This window comes from Aphelocoma coerulescens, chromosome 2 (genome assembly GCF_041296385.1).
Source record: "Aphelocoma coerulescens isolate FSJ_1873_10779 chromosome 2, UR_Acoe_1.0, whole genome shotgun sequence".
NCBI lineage: Eukaryota > Metazoa > Chordata > Aves > Passeriformes > Corvidae > Aphelocoma > Aphelocoma coerulescens.
In genome coordinates, this window is record NC_091015.1 from 92,466,802 (window position 1) to 92,487,160 (window position 20,359).

A 20,359-nucleotide genomic window follows, 5' to 3' on the forward strand; every position below is an offset into this window, starting at 1 on the left:
CCGCGCGCAGGCGGAGCCACGCGGGCCACAGTGTTGGCAGCGGAGTGAGGCGCGGCAGGAGCGACGCGACCCAGCGGTGCCTGCCCGGCCCCGTGCGGCGCGTGGTGGAGCGAGCCCCGTGAACACCCGGCCGAGAGCGGTGGCGCACAGGCGGCGGCTGGCAGCGGTGGCGGTGGAGTGGAGCTGCGCCCAGCCGAAACACGCACCGGAGCAGGGCGCAGGGGGCGTCATCGCTCAGGGGCCTGGCCAAGATGTGGGCACGATGCCAGGCAGCCGCAGCAAAGCTGTGACCAGAGGAGACGACGCATGGAGAGCTGAGCAGCGCGGCCCGGCCTGCATGGCCCTGAATGCCACCCCAGGAAGAGCACGCAGGCACCAGCAACCCCGACAATTCCAACACGGGAGCAAGCAAAAGAGAAAGCAAAAACGCAGTGAGACAGAAAACAGCAGCCACTCAGAAAAAGAAAAGATCACTGTAGCTAAGGTTTTAGGAATAGTAAAATGGTATAATGTTCAACAAAATTGTGGTTTTATAATGAGATTTGACAACCAGCAAGACATATTCGTTCATAGAACTGCTATTCAAAAGAATAACCCTGAAAAATACATCCCAAGTTTAGGAGATGGAGAGGTGGTGGAATTCAAAATTATACAAGGTAGAAAGGGGTTGCAGGCAGCACAGGTCACTGGGCCTGATGGTGTTTCTGTAAAAGGCAGTATATATGCTAAAAATCGTAGTCATATTAGACAGTAACGCCATTGTAGGGCCCCCTTACAATCTCCCTTTCCTAATCCCACCTTTCCCCTTTATCCTATATCCTATTATCCCAGTGTATTCCCAATTCATTTTTTCATCCATGGTTTCCCTCACAAAACCATGACTTTGCCAATTGTTTCCCCAAAAATCCCTTTCCAATGCCGAGTAGGGGATGAAAAGGGGGAGGGAAGAAATTAAACCCTCTCCTGCCTCAGTTTCCCCACAAAGCATGCCCAGAGAGTCCTGTCTCCCTTCTGTCAGCCTTAAGATGTTTCAGAGAATCTGTTTGGACATTTAAAGACTCAGGTGGGTGGCTTATTTTGTTTTAAAACTCTTCTTGTTATCTTTATCCAGTTGTTTTCAATATTAAGTTTTACATCTCTTTTGTTAAAAATAAATGGGTGAAATGTTGGGGCCCTCCTCCTGCCATGTGGTCCCGGGAGAGGGGCCCTGGGGGGAGGCACAGGATTTCCCTGCCCCTGGTCAGCCTTGTTCCCCATTGGTTGTTTTGTGTTCCCCTGTGCGGGCAAGGACCCTCGGGTCCTGTGATTGAGCAGTTCCTGGGCAGAGCCCCGGCCATGTGGCTGAAGAAATAAACATCTCTGAAACATCAAGAATTGGTCCATCGATATTTCTTTCTACGGGCCTCCTGGTTTGATATACATGTGTTACAGTTTCCCCACTGTAACAAGAAGCAGATGCACTGAGAGTTACACCTTCTGTTCTGCATTTTTTCAATTCCTCTAATATTCCCTTTTTTTATCCAGTGCTAAATGTCTCACTTCCTAGGTCTGACTCCCACCTTGTTCTTTGGCCAAAGAAATGTACAAATTATACTTTCGGTTCTGAAAAGGTAAGAGGTGATATTCTAACTGTGTAGACTTCAAAGCCTCTGAGCCCTTTATTACACAGAGAGCATTCCACTTGCTACAGAAGCCTACCAGACTCTGCCCTGCTCTACCAAAAGAGAGCAAAAACCCCTTCCATCCCTCAGTTAGGAGATAGAGGTCAGCTGAAATTGCATCAGCTGTGCAAAGGCAATGACTCATACAGGAGCAGTAAACTGAGGTATGTGTACCTAAATGACTTCAAAGACTCTTTTACAGGTTATGATCTTTTTTATTTTGATTCAAGAGTGTCATGTCTCCCATCCACCCTCAAAAAAGTGTGTTCTAACCTATCCTACTCAGCTGGATATTAGAAAGCACGGGGAGGAAATACCAAGGTCTTGCCTCTACTGGAAGACTAACAATTTATAATTTCCTTCTCTTTTAAATTCATGTACAAGGGAAACAACTTGTACACCCAGATATGAAAATTGTTGATTTAACAACATTTTACTTTCTGTATATCTTCATTCATATTACATTTTTATGGCATGAATAACCTCATTAATATGTGCCTTTCTGCATCATATATCTCCAGCCTAAATATTTGCTTAAGGAGAAAAACCTCATGTTAACTTAGACTTAAGATCTTTTCAGAGAATATATAATCAATTTTCCAAGTAATTCCTGGTTTCCCCTATCACTACTGCTAAAATTTTCATCACTCTTTAAAAATGCCTTGATCATGAGGTTGGCTGTGAAGTTGTCAGTTTCCACTGGCTTTTACTTTTAGTTCAATAGGAATTAAAGTCACTTAGGTTTGTGTAGAAAAGCTGCAGCATAGTAAAAGCTACAGGAAGGTTTGTTAAAATCTTCCTTTACTCACATCAATGAGAAAGGCAGATCTTTAGAGAAAAGAAAAGAAATGGAATCCAAAAGATAAGAATAAATATGGACACATTCCAATTAACAGTTCATCTTCCTCATGATTTCAGAAGATACTTGTTTGGGTTTTGTTCTCCTTTGAGGAGTGGAAGCTGACATGCTTAGAGGGTTTACAATTACTAACCAAATGCTGCAATTTCTCATCCCAGATTTTCTGAGAACTCTATAGCTCTATTAGCTAAAGAAACCACAGAGTAGCAGTGAAAGAATGGTAAAACTTACTTTTTTCTCCCTCAGTATTCAGGCACCTAGACACAGTAGCAGAACATTTTTGTATATTTTTCTCAGTGTTTGGAGTTATTTTTCTATTTCTCTGACACAAAATGAGAGAATGATATTAAGTAATAGGGAAATCTTTTTAGGAGAAGATATAGCATTTTCATTTCTACCTGAAAATTATGGGAAGGCTGTTTCCTGCTACCTTCAGAGTCTGACTCCTTCAATCTATCTTTGGAAAGAAACAAATAATATCACATATCCAAAATGAAGGCTCGTTGCAATTAAGAGATTCTAACTAACATAGTTATCAAAACACTACAGCCAAAAATCACCTTCTTCCCCGTAACATTTGTAAATCTCACACTGGATTTTTGAATTAACAGTAGAATTTCTGTAAATAACATGGTTATAGCTTTGTAGCAATAATCCTAAAAGCACAGCCAATACAGGTAGACTTCAAAATAATGTATTTTGGAATTATATTATTGATTGCAGTTCCACCAATAATTCCAGATGCACTCCCTGAGGATCTTAAAATCTGAAAGGAAACAGCAGGAGATAGCTCTGGGAAGAGAAGCAAGTTTGTGAAAGAAATGCTGACAATATTTGAATGTTTCTGTTAGGGTTTACATGCCATGAACAATGCTCACTTGCCCTTTCCCCTGTGATTGATAAGCTGCCAAATTGTACAGGCTTTGCTCTAATTCTTAGTTCCTTTATGATACACGCTAACAATTTAGTAATAAATCACAACTGATGCAGCCAGTGTACTAGAAATAGAAATTACATGAGAAAGAGGAAAATACAGTATTTTTAGGCCAGTACTCAAAATCTAAACAGGGTAACTAAGAACTATTTTAAAAACCTCATCCCCAGAGGAGAGTAAATGGAAAGTAAATGGCAGGGAGTAAACAGAAAAGAAGGGCCAATACACACATTAAACTCACAACTGCAATTACAGTTACTATTTTATATTACAGAAAAAAAAGTACTGATTTTTTTTCCTAAAATTCTCAAAACAATGAATTTATTATTATAAATTCTCAAAACATGAATTTGGATATATTTGACCTAAATGTTCAAGCTCTGTAGATTGATAGATGAATGAGAGTAGGCTAGCTTACAAAGGATATTCATTACAAGATTGTGAACTCTGCCCTTCTTCACACGCAACTTGTCCAAAAAATAAAGTCAGTGTAGAGTGATAGAGGCTGAAGTCTTCAAACAGAATGTCTGTGTTTCTCTCTAAGCAGTCCAGCTTGAAGCCAGCAGCCCTCAGCTCACTCTGCTGGGCAGATGTGCTTCAGTAATACATGCACAACAGCTAAACGAAGTGGACTTCGCACCTAACTAGTTAGTATCTGTGAATGTGATGTACCTTGGGAGCAGGTAAGGCAGGCTGTGACCCCCTGCTCCAGCAGACACAGCAGCTGGGACCTGAGCTGGAAGCAGCAGGGCAGGACTGTCCCAGCAGGGTCAGTGCCTGGGCCTGGGCACCCTGCTCCTGCACTGCCATGGCCTGCACTGGCCACTGACACTAAAGGAACCCCTGTATTTTTTAAAATCCTTCCTCTCTGTGATATCTTTACCCACGTATTTATGCCGTTTAGTCAGCAGTGTTGATCTATTTTGCCCCATGGTTACTGTGTACTTGCTGCAGGAGGGTAGTTCCTTCTAATCTAGCATCAGGTATTGAAGTTCCAGAGAGAGATCACAGCACTTTTTGCTGACACCTGATAGCTGGGAGATTTCACAGTTTTAGCAAGAGCAGAAAAGAGAGTGCTAGACCTGAGATATGAGAAGCACTGGGGAACCACATCACCTTACTTGAAACCTTCAGGTTATGTTTTTTTCCCTCATTTGACTTCAGACCCTTAGAGGATGGTAAGTACATTTGTGATCTGTGAACACTGCCACAGATGTACACCTGAATACCTCAGCTCTGCCTGCACCCATCTGTGCATGGAGCCTCTGCTCATAAATCAGCCATGCTGACTGTAATAAGCATAAACTAGGTCAAGCTAAAAATGCCCACAGAAAGAAAAAAATGGCAATAGCAAGTAAAAAACATTTCATAATCTCTTGCCTTAGAAGAAAATAATTTGGGTGATTAAATTTAAGAGAAAGGCTGACATTTATTCACCATCTCTTTTTTTGTTCTGGGCTGCTGATATCAGAATCTTAGAATCAATAAGGCTGGAAAAGACCTCCAAGATCATCAAATCCAGCCTTTAATAGAATGCCACCATGTTCACTAAGCCACATTGTGAAGTGCCACATCTACTCATTATTCAACATTTCCAAGGCATGTTGACTTGTACACCACTTCTCTGAACAACCTGTTCCAATACTTAATCACAAAATTAGACAGAATCACACAGAATAAGCTGAGTTAGAAGGGACCCATCAGGATCATCAAGTCCAGCTCCGGGCCCTGCACAGGACACCTCAAGAATCACACCCTGTGTCTGAGAGAATTGTCCAAACACTTCTTTAACTCTGTCAGGCTGATGCTGTGACCACTGCCCCGGGGACCGTGTTCCGGTGCCCAATCATTCTCTGGGCAAAAAACTCTTTTCTAATATCCAGCCTAAACCTCTCATGACTCAGCTTCAGGCCATCCCCTGGGTCCTTTCACTGGTGACCATAGAGCAGAGATCTGTGTGTCTGCTCCTCCTCTTCCCCTCATGAGGAAGTTGTAACTGCAATGAGGTCTCTCTTCGGTCTCCTCCAGGCTGAGCAAACCAAGTGACTTCTGCAGCTCCTCATACAGATTCCCTTTTTAACTACTGTTTCAGTGAAGACATTTTTTTAGTACCCATCCTGAGGACAGTTCCTCTTGTCCTATCACTCATTAGCTGGGAGAAAGAGGATGACCCACACCTTACCACAACCTCCTTTCAAGTGCTTTAGAAACTTACTGCTTCTAAAATGTCTAACTTGAGTATTAGATATTTCAGAGTTTGCTTAATGTATCACTAACAGGATGATTGGGAGGTAACGTATTGTGAGAAAGAATTATGACATCTGATTATATTTTTAAAACTCAAATGCAACTTTTTCAAAGTCTTCGGGCAATTATTTTTATTGCCACAGTTGTAATTTGGTGAGGCAGCTCTTGCCTGTCACGTTTAATTATCTTGCTTTGCAAGGAGTTTTCCACATATATGTGAAGGATCCTATACACTTCATGGGAAATTTTATGGAGATAAGAATTGTAAATGCACTGAGACATCTGACTTCAAGTAAGGTACTAAAAAGATTAACATGTATCTAGTACTCAGCTAAAGTTCCTTTTCCACAGGCAGTTCTGCTCATGGGTATCTTCACACTTGGGGTATCCTTGTTGCATCCTCACAAAAGCAAGAATTTTCTGGACTGCAAAAGGCCTGCAGCCCATACGGCATGAGTGCAGTAAAACAAAAGCAAGCACAGCCATAGGTAGGTGGCAAGGAAGGTTTGGTCCCACCCCACATAAATGACAGCTTGGTCTCTGTCCCACTGACTGGTGCTGGCAGCAGGTTAATGGGCAATCCCAGAACCACCTGAGCCACTGCTTGCATGTGTGGGACAATCTCTGCCTGGGGGATCGCACCTGTCCTGGGGTACAAGAGGCTTTCATCCCATTCCCAGAGACCTTGAAATTAAGTGTTTTCCTTCCCTGTCACCCACGAATGGTTTCAAACCCCTGGCCAGGCTGCTCCCCCAGGAACACTGTGTGTTTTATTCCAGGTTGGCAGCTCTGCATGGGGAGCTCTGCTGAAGCAGTGTGGCAGAACAGTGTCTCTGATATGGGTTGTGCTGCCCAGTTTTCCCTGCAGACAGGACTCACCTAACACAGAGGTGTGCCTGCAAAGTGCCTGCAATACAGCAGGGAAAGTAACCTCTTGTTTCCCAGACATAGATTTCCTCTGGCTGGCATTGTTCCAGGCTTCTAGGCACTTACTGTGTAGTACAGCTGGTCTCAATGTAACCAGAAAACTCCTCTACTATATTTATATTTTTTACTAGCTCAGAAGGGCTCTGTAAAACACTTCGATTTCATTAGTATTTGTGGTATTTCATTAATATTTGCGGTATTTCATTTCATTTCATTTCATTTCACATTTCATTTCATTTTCATTTTCATTCATATGTGTTATCCTACACTCTTTGTCTAACAAACTATTGCTACTTCATTCTTTTTATAGAAAATCTGTAGAAAGCTCTGTAGAAAGGAAAATGTTTTAAATGAACTCTTTTGTGGGGCTGAGCTTTGACTCTGCCTCCTCTTGGATCCTTTATCAAACTCATATGATACTTGCAGATACACAGAAGTACCATACCACTTTTCAAAGAAAGTCTTCCCTTTCCTTTCATCCACACTTAAAGACACTTTTATGAATACACGGATACCCTTCCTGTGTTTCCCAATCAAATGCTAAACAGGTGAGCTGAGCCTTCTTACTATTAGCTACAAATAGCAAGATATCTAGGTTTTGTAAAGAAAAAAAAGAAAAAAAAAAGAAGCCAAATACCACCTGAAAGGCTCCTTTTATGAACAGATTGAATATGTTCCATTATCTGCCACTTTTGAACTTCAGAAAACTAATGACAATGGATTCTGCATAAGCCTCCCCCCTGTAGGAATAGAAACAAAACTTCAAAACTTCTCCACAAGCCCAGTTCTGAGCTCTGGTGGCTGCTGGCAGCATCTCTTGTTGCCAGCAGTTGGTCTGTCTACACACAAGCTGTCCCAAAGGTGAGACCTCATGTACTAAGAGGCAAAACCCAAAAAAAAATACCCTACCCCTCTTCTGTGAGTCGGTATTACAGGATCAGGCTCAGAGCGTTACACATCCGAAACATGAGAAGCAACAAAAGCCCAACCATGAGTCATTCCCACTTTGCATCATCTTGCTTTCAAATTGCTCCCTGTGGAATTTAACAGACATAATAGAAAATAATAGAATTGAGAAATGGGAACTATTTCCACTTAGTGGGTTTTTCCCACAGTGGATACAATCTGAATTGCTAATTCATTGCCAGATGTGCAACCACAGACTCTGTGACAACAATCCCCTTCCTACAGTACTTGATTATTTCTTATTGTGACTCACTGAGTATGCTACAGGATTATATTTAGCCCAGGTTGGAGGGTTTCCATTATTGTATTTCATTAAAGAACACTTAGAAATGGGTAAATTCAAACCTATGTGGCATAACATTTTAAATAATTGAAAATGGTAAGCTTCTGAGAGAAACTTCATTTATGAAAATATTAAAGGTGAACTCCTGTCTCAGATAAGGTCTGTGGGAATTCTTCATTGCTTTCACATTCTCCAGAGATTTTCTTTTCTATTTTAAAAAATCTACCAGCAGTTTTTAGTAAATCTACCACTAGTTTTTAGTCCAACTCTACCTCAGTCACAAAAGATAAACCTAATGCCCCAGTGTAATGACAGATGATACAGAAAGAACATGCAGGGAAATTGTTAGCAGGCAATATAGTACTTATGCCAATTGCTAAAAACCCCACCAAAACTACCCCAAACAGAATAACTTGTCTAAACAAAGTACAAGAACTGGGAAAGTTATGGAAATTAATGACCAAAATTCCAATTTGGGAAAAACTGGAGCATCTTATGATCTCTGTTATCCTCCTTGAAAGCTATCTTATCATATCTGAAATAAGCATACAGCATGTGCAAATAGGTATTTTACCAATTTTAGTACCAGCATAGTTAATGATTTCCAAAACCATAACACAACAAATGCTAGTTTGGGCATTTGAATTCAAAAGCCTAAAATCTATGAGCGGATTAGGAGAACAGCTTGGGATTCAGGGAAAACCCAGGCCAAGCGCTGGCTCTGTGGCCACCTTTGGTCCATACCAGAGAGGTTTACCCTGCATAGGGTGGACGTGAGCTGAGCTGCACATGTGCTCTCATGCCAGAGATGGTTTTCTTTGGCAATGTACACACCCCCCCCCATGCTCATCTAGCAGGATTTTCTATAAGTAAAAGGCTGCTTACACCTCCCAAGTCTATCTTTATTTCAAAATTAACAGTGAATTTTAGTTGGTGATTATGTATTGCTTCTCTTTAGAGGAAGAAAAATGTATTTTAATGAAATGTAATTTTAAATAAACTTGATGTACATTCAGCTCATCTGGTGGGAAGCAACCAACACCTGTAAAGTCATACAAGAGTTACTACTCCATCTCCTCTGCGAAGATGAAGTACTACCAACATATAGATGTATTACAGTAAAACACCTGATTTTTGTTGGTGTCTGTCACACAGTAATATTTTCCAAAATGTATAATGGAACTTTGTGGTTTTTATCTTCTGTCTATTTCTTCTTGAGTAGTAGAACAGATTTTTAACATAACAGCACCTGCTGAAATGTCTGGATATATCCAAATACGTGTTTTGATTGCTTGTACTCTTTGTTTAACATTTTTTATTTTCAACTTATTGTCATAGCTTATATTCCCAAGCACATATACAAGACCGTGTGACTAAAATTAAGATGATAGCTAGAAGTTTCTGTGCTACATGCAAAACTGAACATTAATGCATCTTTCAAAACCCTTTCTGAAATGTCCCCTGAAACCCAGCAAAAAGTCAGACTGAGTGAAAGACGACTGAGTCTCACACCTCTGAAAAGGGAACTCCCAGATGAGGGGCTGACATCCCTGTCCCTGCCTTTCCATCTGTCAACCCTGACTCGGGAGCCTCCAAGAGCCACAGCCCAGATCACTGCTTCCAACACCAGCAGGACCAAAGAACATGAGAGCCAAGCCCTTGATGATGCTGAAAGGTGTGGCACTGGAGACCTGCTGTCCATCGCAGCTGGCACCTGAACTCACCGCTCCTGCAGGCAGCATCTCAGCAGGCAGCTTTGAACCTGCTGCCCGAGACTGGAACACTTCTACAGCTCTTCTTTCTTCCTCAGAGCCCTTGCCTTGAGACCTAAAGCCTTGGTAAGACAAGCTACCACTGTTGCCTTACTGGCACCTAGCTTGGAGCTGAAGAATTTGGGAATATGGGGGCTTTTAGAACCACTCCCTTTCCCAGCATACTTGAAGTCCAGTACCTCCTATATGCTACTGAAGCTCAACAGGACCCATTTTTTCAGAGTAATCAGATGCTTTGTAGCAGTGTCATCTGTTTCAACTTCCTAAGACTCTTCAGTAAACACTGAGAAATCTTAGGAAGCTTTACAAAAGGAAATTAGTGCCAATATTCTGTCTTGAGTAATTCCTCCATGAGAATACCAATTTGAATTTCCTAATGGGATGAAGGCATTTGCATTGTCACAATGTGCACTGTGAAATAAAACTCAAATATTCTCCTAGGAAAAGGCAGTAAGGTATCCCAAAATCCCATGTGTTATGGACATGTTATATTAAAACCACATTCTATATCTGTCGTAATTACTGATGAAAGTTGTCCCAGACAACCAGTCTTGTTATGCTATAATTAGATGTAAAATGCAGCTATAATTTTAAACATCTGGAGTCAGCCTGTACTCAGCTGGGTAACCAGGATGATCCCTGCATCTCTGAGGAGCCCTGCAAGTCCACATACTTAAGACACTAACATGAAACATTGCTTAAAGTAGAATTAAAAATTGATGTGACCTTTACTTCGGGGCTACTGTAGGAACCCAGATTGCTGAGACTATTTCTCTGCCTCTTTTGAAGGGTTTTTCCCCCCCTGAACTACACTGTTTTGACCTCCAACCTTGGAAAAAACTGCCTACTATCAGACAAGAACTAGAAAATACAGTGGTGTGAATTAGGTGATAGACTACTATGTAAGATTGTCACAGGGTACAAAATTTAGAGGTTTTAGGCTTCTCTTTGTAGTAAATGAAGGATTGTTGTTGTTCTCCAAACCTTCTTCTTCTTCTTCTTCTTCCTTTACTACTCCATAATCTGCAGTAAAAGTAATTCGGGATGATTGGACAAAAAATTCCGCAGTTCCTGGCTGTGTTACTGAATAATTGGTAGGAAAGTGAAAATAATATAAGTTTTTAGTAACCATTGGTTAAATTATCTTTAAAAGGCTGTGTAAATCTTGATAAACACACACTTCTCTCCTTCTTTCGCTGCTCTATGTTATGCCTGGGTCACGCCAGTGACTCTGTTTCTTTGATAAGACTTAATAAACAACTATCTGGCAGCAGTGAAACTCCAGGAAAGTCTCCGTTTGTTTTCGTGAACTCCTTGCAAGGACTTTTAAAATTCCCTCTCCCATCAGGAGAGATTTAATTTATGGCACGGTTCAGACCGTCAGACTAAAAACACCCCTCCTGTTCCATGTACTTTGCATTAAGCAATTTGTCAAAATTCTTCAAGGAAACTGTTCTTCCTCTGGTTTCTCTAAAAGTTGTACCACTTGAAACTAGACTAAACTCGTACAGCTTTCTCATGTGGTCTTCAAATCTGTGTTTGAAGTACGAGTTACATCTATTAGCTAATGCTGCTTTTGACACTAAGTACAAATTATATCTTTATATAATATAAATATATAATTATATCTAAGTACAAATTATCTGTCAGCTCCATGGAGGACACAGTCTGGTCTGACCATGCATTTCCAGGAGTAAATTAAAGACCTGCATTCCCAATCTTTATGTCTACACACTCTCATAGTCTTTAATAATTGTTCTCTTTAATTGACAGAAATTATGTTCCGTGCACATACTTTTTCTTCTATAAAGTTATTTTAAAGGATATCTTCTTGTGCCAGGTTTACAAAGGCATTACTCACCTAACACTTCAGATGAACACAGACAAGAGCAGGCAGACAGCTAACCTGCCCACGCTCTGCTGATAATGCCTCTGAGTGCCTACCTGCATCAGTCTGGTTCATGCTCTGGTTAGCTCACCAAATTCCCTCTTAGCCAGCTCACTTCATATTTTCCATGCTCTATCTACTCCTTTCTGATGGCTTACCTTGAGCTGTATTTGAAGAATTCCCCTTTTTTTTTTGACATCTACAATTCTTTACCCTACTCACTTCCCTTTTAAGCACAAACATGTATTTCCAGGGATATTTTTTACTGCATTTGAGTATTTCTGTACTTTTTAAAGGATTTAAATTAGATTACTTTTGTTGTTAGAGTCTTTTTAAAAGTACTTTCACCCAAAAAAATGTCCCTTTTATGGTTTAGTGTCATGATGTTAAGTTTCAATACAATTGTTTCCATGAAAATGTGTTGTATAAGATAATATGAAGGAACTGAAGCTGTTTATGAAAATAATAATTTTAAAAAATATTCTGAGCACTGTAGTAGATTACGTTCTTCAAATCCTTTTTCTGACAAGGGATGAATTAAGCTACATGCCATGAAAACTGAAAAGCAATATAGGACAGGGAGAACTTCATCCCTTACCAGAAAATGTTGGACTTCTGATTTTTTTATTTTTGCAAGTTAACATCCTGAAGATTAAAAAATAATAATAAAACAAGTTAATGGAGTGTTACACAAGCTCTGGCACTTTTTGCGATACATGGCTTTCTAGAAAAACATCATCCAACACAAAGTTCCCTCACTCAGAAAGTGGGAATTGAACCACTGGCTCCCTGTCCTTCACAACCAGTTGCAATTTCAGAAGCCCAGCCCTTTGGCAAAGACAAATTCAGGTGTCAGCTCCAAGGAGGATTCACTGTGCATTGCTCTGTGAAAAACTCTGAAGGGTAATGCTCCCTGAACTGGGCGAGTCGCCTGAGGAAGTTTCATTGTGGCTGTACAGAGCCAGAGGAGCAGCCAGCAGCACAGAGCAAGAACAACACGACAGGTCTGATGGATACCACCATGGACCCAGTAAGGAAACCAGGTGAGTGATGCCATTCCAAAACACCCACTCACAGTGTGCAGCACACAAGCAAGCCTAGGCTGCTTTCAGAGAAACACTCCCACAGTTACGTCCATAGCTGTCCATGGAACTGGCCAAAACACTTATTGAACAATTACACAAAAAAGAGAAACTGAAAAAGACTACAACAGAATATTCTTGCTAATATGGGCTATGCCACCTGTAAGATCAACACAAAACCATTCTGAGAATCAGCTGCAGTGATTATTTTCAATCTGGCAAAGGGAATGTTCTTTGCCTTCTTTTCTCTCTCCCCCATCTCTTAATGCCTTCTCTATTGTCATGGCAAATTTCTAAATTTGCTTGCATTATACAGTTAGGTAACACCAGATTTTGAAACTCTGTCTTTCTGAGTATATATATAATCCTGATCACCAGGCAAAATTTGATATTAAGTGATGTTAAGATGATGAGATAAAAATATCTAAAATTCTAGAAATTTGGCTAGTGAGGAAGGAGAACCAGTCCCCAAGCAAGAAGGTGAAAAGTAGCACCATTAGCCAGATGATACTACAAGTCTCAGTCAGGTCAGAGAATTTCACCAGAGCCATGATTTTATTTTCCTGTGTCTATTTTCAAATCCCTCTTTACTGTTAGGGTAAATACACAAATATTACAGAATGAGAGGTCACCCTGTATTGCAGCTGGTGATGGGGGTCAGTGGCTCTGACCCAGGAAGAGGTGACCGGTCCAGGGAGATGGTCCCAAAAGGAATCACCTTCCCGGGGCCCGGTGTCTCCCCTCAGCTGCTGGCAGAGGGGCCCTTGCAGAGGCTGTCAGCTCTTTAGTGACTGTCAGCTCGTGATTCCAGCTCAGCTCTGCAGGGCACCTCCAGGCCAAGCCAGACCAGAGAGAGACGAGAGGCTCATGTGGCTGGTTCCGCACAGAGGTAGCTTTATTGTTGGTCCCCTCCGGCGGAGGGGAGAGCCAGGGATGGATGCCCTCTCTGAGAGCCACAGGGGCCAGAGGGCTTGCTTTGATAGGGATACATGGGATCAGTAAAGGCCAATGGGTTACAGAGGATCTGGGATGGGTAAAGACCAGTGGGTCACGAAGGATCTGCATAGCTTCTCCTAAAGGATTGTGGGTCTGCCTTTTCTCACAAAGAAAGTGGTGGCCTTGCCAGGGAGTCCTGCTGGGCGATTACAAAATCTCTTATCTCAGCAGAGATCCCTCCAGGGCAGGGGCTGGGCATACCCCACAACCCTGCACGATGTACGATTAGTATATTATATGCTCTTATACTTATTTTCCAAACATTTCAATATTAACTTGGGCAAGGAGAGGAAATCAGCAGTACCAATCCAGTCTTTCAGGATTCCATGTATAGAGAGCAGTGCAAAAGAAGATTAGGGGATCAGCCCTTTGGGGATCTTCTGCAGTCAATGATATATAAACTGTTGTTGTCTTGACAGTAATGAAAACAAGACAGGGAAGGTACAGATCTTCAGGCTACATGTGGTGACTAATAAATCAGATGTTGTGGAGTCTGATTTACTGCAGGAAGGTGAATTTAATGAAAACTTGTGCCTGGCAGGAGGTTCTGCAGCTCATGAACAGACTATGGGGAAAATATGCTTCTGGAAAAATGATACAAAGAGCCACAATCCAGGCTTGGCAAATTGACTCAAAAGAGACAATTGATGTATTTTGGCACAAAGGGTGGAGGAAAATAAGTAAGGGTACCTCTGGATCCTAGCATTTTCAGGAGAGTTGCTTCTACATCTTAAATTTATACATTTACACTTTAAGGACAAAGTAAAAGTAACTAAAAACAAAGCCAGCTCTTTGTGCCCAACTTAGGGCATTTGGAAGTTTCTTCATGTTACAGTTTGTGAGCTGAGTTTATTTTCTTTCAGAATCAAAATATTGTCTTACTACAATAACTTGTTTCTTGTTTTGTCTGTTTTGAAGAAAACCTGATTTAGAAATTGCGAAAATGAAACCGTACTGTACATCCATACCTGAGGTTATCAGATCAGGATGGTGAAAATAGTTAATATCCTCAGTTGGACAGCCCTCCCTTCACCACCCCACTTCTCAGAAAGCAAGTTATTCTTCATTCTCTCTCCTGCCTCATGGAAAAGAAACTAAAACTTAGAAGAAACACAAGTTCATCTTATTTGTTCACAGTGTGGAAAAAAATAAAAGAAAAAAAAGTTAAAAAAAGAGAGGTAAAAAAAAAGAAAATGAAAAAATAAGAAAAAATAATAGAGCTTTCCAATAAACACATTCAAGATAGCATTGTAGACAAACACAATCCTTGAAAAAGAAGATGCCGAATGCCAGCAGTAGCTTTAGTTCCAGCAACTACAAAACTTCATTAGCACACCAGGTATGCGTAACCTGTCCTGTTACTTTGTGGCAGCAAAATTGTTTTGTTCACTGATAATGTCCAATGACCTTGTATTCAAATTGAAGAGCTACAAAAAACTCCACAGAAAGGGCAATAAAAGACCTGAGCGAAACTTTCGTTTTGTTAGGTAAAGTTCTCAACAAAGGTGGTTTTCTTTTGAAAAAAAAATGAGAATTTGCCTGGATATCCCTAAGCACACCTGAAGTTTCAGGTTCCTAGTCAAAAGATTTCTCCCAATCCATTCACATCTGTCTGGAAAAGACAGACTGTCCTGCTCTGTACTGCTGTGATTGGGGCACTTCTGTGAGGGAGGCAGAGGGAGAGAGAACTCATGTCTACCACATTACTCCTGTAGCTTCACAAGTTGCTGAATTCCAGAATCTTTTACTTTGTTTTCATAAAAAATGAAGAAAACAGAATTTTATGCCAATGTTTAATTTCAGGTCAAATGGAATATTTTCCTAAGTAGATTTTTGTTTTGTTTTGTTGTTTTTTGGGTTTTTTACAGTATGAATAAAGAAAATAAACTTTCTTTTCAGATCCAAACTAAAATTTTGTCTCTTTTCTCTGAAGCTGAAGTGATAAAGAGCAACTTGCTTTTTGGGAAGGGGGATGGTGAAGGGAGGGCTGTCCAAACAGGTGAATTTGCTGCTTTCACAACCCTAATCAGATCACCTTTGCCAAAAGAGCAGCTGCAGGATGAGGGCTGATGCTTGTGCTGAGCTTTGTCATGCCTGTTGTCTGAGGTCTGCAGGACCCCAGCCCTGAGAGGGAGGGTTCCTGTGGCTTCACAGCCAGCTGCTTGCCCTCTGTTGGGCAGGAAGGCCACCTTTTCAGAAGGGACAGCTCTGGGGCACTTGGCCCTTTATGCCACATGTATGGAGGGGCCAAACCTCCTGCATTGTCACACACCTGAGATATGCTGACTCAATGGACCTCAGCAGAGGCTGGAGCCCAATCCCTACACAATGTCAGGGCTGGGGCTGGGCTCCGGCACAGCACTAATATATGAGATAGGTGTATCTGCAGGATGTTCAAAATATCCCATAATGTACAATTGGATCTCACATGTTACCAGCTAAATCATAACCACGCCATATCCTGGCCTGGGCAGAAGAATTTATGTAAATTATTTTTGTCTTATGTTGCTCATTCCCACCCTCACGCCACTGGTTGCTTCTCCCTTAGATGTGTTAATACGACGTTTTGTCTTTTAAAAAATGTACAGTATGTCAGATCACTAAAAATCTATATTAAAACCAATCCTTTGGAGCAGAAGTAAAGATATTTGTAGGAAAAGCCCTGTATGTACATGTATCTAAGACACAAGAAAAGCCCCTCTCCAGACAGAACCAAATGCAAATTATGGTATTCTTTTCAATGCAGAGACCACTTATGTTGCCGGAATGTGCAAGTTACTTGTCCAATTAAAACAACACAGGTTTCCTTTCAAAACACTGCTCTCACAGAATAGTCACAGAACTGTTTCTGCAGATTGTTTATGCAGAAAAACTTCTTCAGTTTAAAACAAAGTGTAGTAATATTGATAATCTTCAATACTGCTGTTCAAATGTCCCAGTTAGATATTAATCTGGAAATCTTTCCCCAGTTTTCACCTTCTGATTTAGTGAAGTACACTTCTGTCCCTGCAATTAACTAACAGGCAAAAACTGAACCACAAACCTTGTACTGACACAAACCCCAAACCAGATTGTCAGCAACAAAAAAAAATACAAGGAGAACTCTGATTCTGATTTTAGCCCAGGAATACCCTGAGCTCTGCTTGGCAGTCTAGGAACGAGAATAAGCTTACATTTTGGGAGCAGCTAAAGCAAAAATAAAAATAATTTTTAAAAAACCACAAACAACCAAACACAACAACAACCCCAAAACAAACAAACAAACAAACACCACACACACACCAACCCTCCCCTCCCCAACAAAAACTTTTGTTAGTGGTTCAAATTTTCAAGGTGAACACCATAAAGTACTGCAGGGCATGAACAGCCCAGAAAAGAGGAAGGTTTTTTGATGCTGAACACAACCATTACCAATGATGCCACTCTCGGTTCCCAATAAACTGTGGGAAAACAAAGCTCAATTCAAAACTGATCGCGGGAAAACTGGAATCTCAACCTCTGTCTCATCCCATAAACAGGACCCTTCCTTAGCCAAAGGTGGAAAGTCAGGGCTGGCAAGGAGAAGCGTCACGCCCTTCTCTGCTCCTCGCTGCCCGGGGTCCCGTCCCCACTGGGCTGCAGAGCAGCCCCCCAGGAAAGGAGAGGGGTGTCACCCACCAGCCGCACGGCTGCTGCCCCCGGCTCCGCTCGGCGGTGAGGCGGCGGCAGGCGAGCCGCTCTGCCCCGGGCGGGATGCCCGGGCTGCCGGGGGCGCGGCGCGGGATGCTCACCCTGCGGTTGCGGTCGGCCTCCCGCACCTCCTCCTCCTGGGGGCCTTGGCGGATGAGCGCCTTCAGCACGATGCTGTTATTAGTGCAGCAGGCTCGGAAGAGGCTGAGCGCCTCGGGGCTGTCGCGGTCGTCCCCCTCCAGGGACCACAGGTCCTCGTCGTCGTCCTCCAGCCCCCCAGGAGGGTAGAAGGAGTCGTCTGAGGCGATGCTGCAGGTGTCGGGCAGCTCGGAGAAGTCCTCGTACTCCTGGCAATCCTCCTCCTCCTCCTCTTTCTCCTCTTCCTCCTCTTCGTCCGGCTCCTCGGCGGCAGCCTCCGCCGCCCCCTGCTCGGGGCTGCTCTCCGCCTCGGCGCCGGGCATCTCCTTGGCGGCGGCGGGCGCGGGGCAGACCCGCTCCCCGGGCAGCTGCTCGCCGTGCCCCGACAGCAGCACCATGCCGCCCGCGGGGCCGGGGCGCGGGAGCTGCGCTGGGCCCCGCGGGGCGCTCAGGGCGCCCGGCAGCCGCGGCTCTGCCTCGCCGGGCTCGGGTGCCGCTGCCCCGCTCACGCAAGTGTCGGCCCCCTCCCGCGGGTCGCCCCGCGGCAGCCCGGCGGGCCCCCGGGCCGGGGCATGCCGCCGCCTGCGGGGGAGGGTCCGCGGGGGCCGGTCACCGCCGCCGGCCCGGCCCGGGGGAGCTGCCGCCGCCGCGGGGAGCGGGGAGAGGCTGCGGGCGGGCAGGGCGGCTCTGGGCAGCGCAGGCTGTTGTCAAACGCCCGGCCCGTAATCCGCTCAGCATCGCTGTGAGGAGATTGGGGCTCGGGTTTAGCGGCGGGGCGCGGTGCCGGGGCGGTGTGCGGGGGGAACGGGGGCTGCCGCGGCTGCTCCCTGCGGGCACCGAGCTGCAGGTGCGGGACCGCTGAGCGCTCCCGGGCCCCTCCGCTGCGCTGCTGGGCTCAAAGGGCCCGCGCCGAGCCCGCCCGCGGGTGGCAGAGGCGGGAGTGGGGCCGGCGGGACCCGCGGCTGCCACTGGTCCTTCCTTCAGCACCAACTGCGGTCCCGAGAGCCGCGATTGCAGCGACGTACGCAAAACTTTTCAGGAATACAACTAGCCTGTGCAGAATTCGTCTTTTGAAATAAATACTGAAATAAATACTGAATGATGGCACAGAATTTCCGTGCTTCGAAGCACAGCTTCAGAAGCAAATAATTCATTAAATCAGCCCTGGCGCTTTACCAACTGTAGACATGTCAGGCACGTACTTTTTATGGAAGGCATTTGGAGATTAGGTTGAGAGGAATAATGCATGTATAAATTGAGTTCCTGCTTTGTCACAGTTCCTCTAAAATCTCTTTTCCCTTTCAAATGCCGTGGATTAGCACCGTCCTCTGGCAGGGAAACAGTGGGGAGAAGCCCTTTGGTCAACAAAATAGGATATTTGCTTTCTTCAACAGCTTTATGGAGTGAATCTCATGTATTTCACATTCTTCAGCAAGTGACCGTCCAAGGTCCAAGTCCCTGTCTGTCTCATGGGAGAGAAACGAGTATGTATTCCTGCACGAGGTGAGGCAGAGTATGATCCACACTTTTTACACTAAAAGAAGCTAGAAATGAAAAGTAGACTGTAACTGTGCGTAAAGGGCCCCACACAGTAGGTATTTACAGTCTTTCAAGAAAACATTGTGTAAACCAGACTTGATGGGTGATACAAAGCCCAGCAGCTTCTTGCTGATTCCTAACTGGCGGGGTTATCCCAGTGCCCAGCAGGAGGATATCTGTAAGCAGAATTAGTATTAGAGAGCTCCCTGATTGGCTGCTTCTGCAAAGGAGCTAAACTGGGAAAGAAGGAGATTAAAATATTCCCTCACCTCCAGACACCTCTGAGATCGTAGCTGGTGTATATTACCAGCTATTCTCATGCTCATGCTTCCTGTCTCCCATTACTTGCTTGGGTAAAGACAGGCCCTCACTCCACTGCTGCTGTGTGTGTCTGCTCCCAAATCAAATGCTTCTGAGCTGTCTTTACCTGCAGCACGATAGCACTGTAGGATTCACTTTTTACACTTACTGCCTACTACACTACTGTGTATTTGCATTCACAGAGTTTAAGGGCTCCATTAATTTAACTTCTCGTTTCCTTCTCAGTAAGTGTGGACAATGAACTGCTCAACAGAACGTTACCTCTTAGAATAGCACTTGTACTTTTTAAAAAAATTCACTTTTGCCTGAGATCCTGCAGCTGGTGGGGAGCATTTGAGTTTTCTCAGCCTGAACTCGCCATAAAAGCCCAGAAAGGCTCTTGGCTCTAGTAACTTCAAATAGCAGAAAAAAGCCCCAAAATACATGGGAACAAAGGGTTGGTTTGGTGTTTTTTTTTTTGACAATTCATCTCATCTGTAAGAATTCAATAAACAAATACACTTGCTTTGTTTCTGTCTTATAAAATCAATCCAGAAGAATAAAGATTTACTTTATTACCAGACTGTTTTTTAAAATGTTATATGAAATTTTTTAGCAAAGAGGCAGGGACCAGTAACTTTGAACAGGAAAAAAACCCAAAACCAACAAAAAACCACCAACCTTGAAAAACCTTAATGCTAACTAGAGGGAAACCACAGTTATACAGGAAAAAAAGTTTGACTCTAAAAAGTAATTCTTTTTTCTATGTTCAGAGTTTACCTTATCAGCTTATTAATAGAGGAGATATGAATCTGTTTTCTCCCACAGCTGTAGTTGTTCTGCAGGGACCTTGGAGATGAAAACTGTTTTCTCTCAGCTCAGCCTGTCACTTTCATCTCTTCTCTCAAAGAACGGTGCTATACTGCGTGAGCTTTCAAAGCAAGGTGTCAGGCTGGAACAGGGCAGACATGCAGACATGGTATTTCCCCTTGAACTTTTCACTTTTACAGCTGGTATTGAGACTGCATTTCAAATTATTTAACCTGCATGCAGCTTGACAATAAGCTGGTGCAGCTAACTGGGCATAAACTGTTACAT

The 20,359-nt window shown here is 43.3% G+C and overlaps 1 protein-coding gene across 1 annotated transcript in view; it reads right to left on the reverse strand.

Annotated features, from left to right (window-relative positions):
* Window positions 1-17,820, reverse strand: part of ANKRD33B (ankyrin repeat domain 33B) — a 49,701-nt gene extending 31,881 nt beyond the window's left edge. The window contains exon 1 of the mRNA XM_069005899.1: window positions 17,386-17,820. Coding sequence (XP_068862000.1) covers window positions 17,386-17,820 — 435 coding nt within the window. The remainder of the gene's footprint in view (window positions 1-17,385) is intronic.
* Window positions 17,821-20,359: the final 2,539 nt, after the last annotated feature.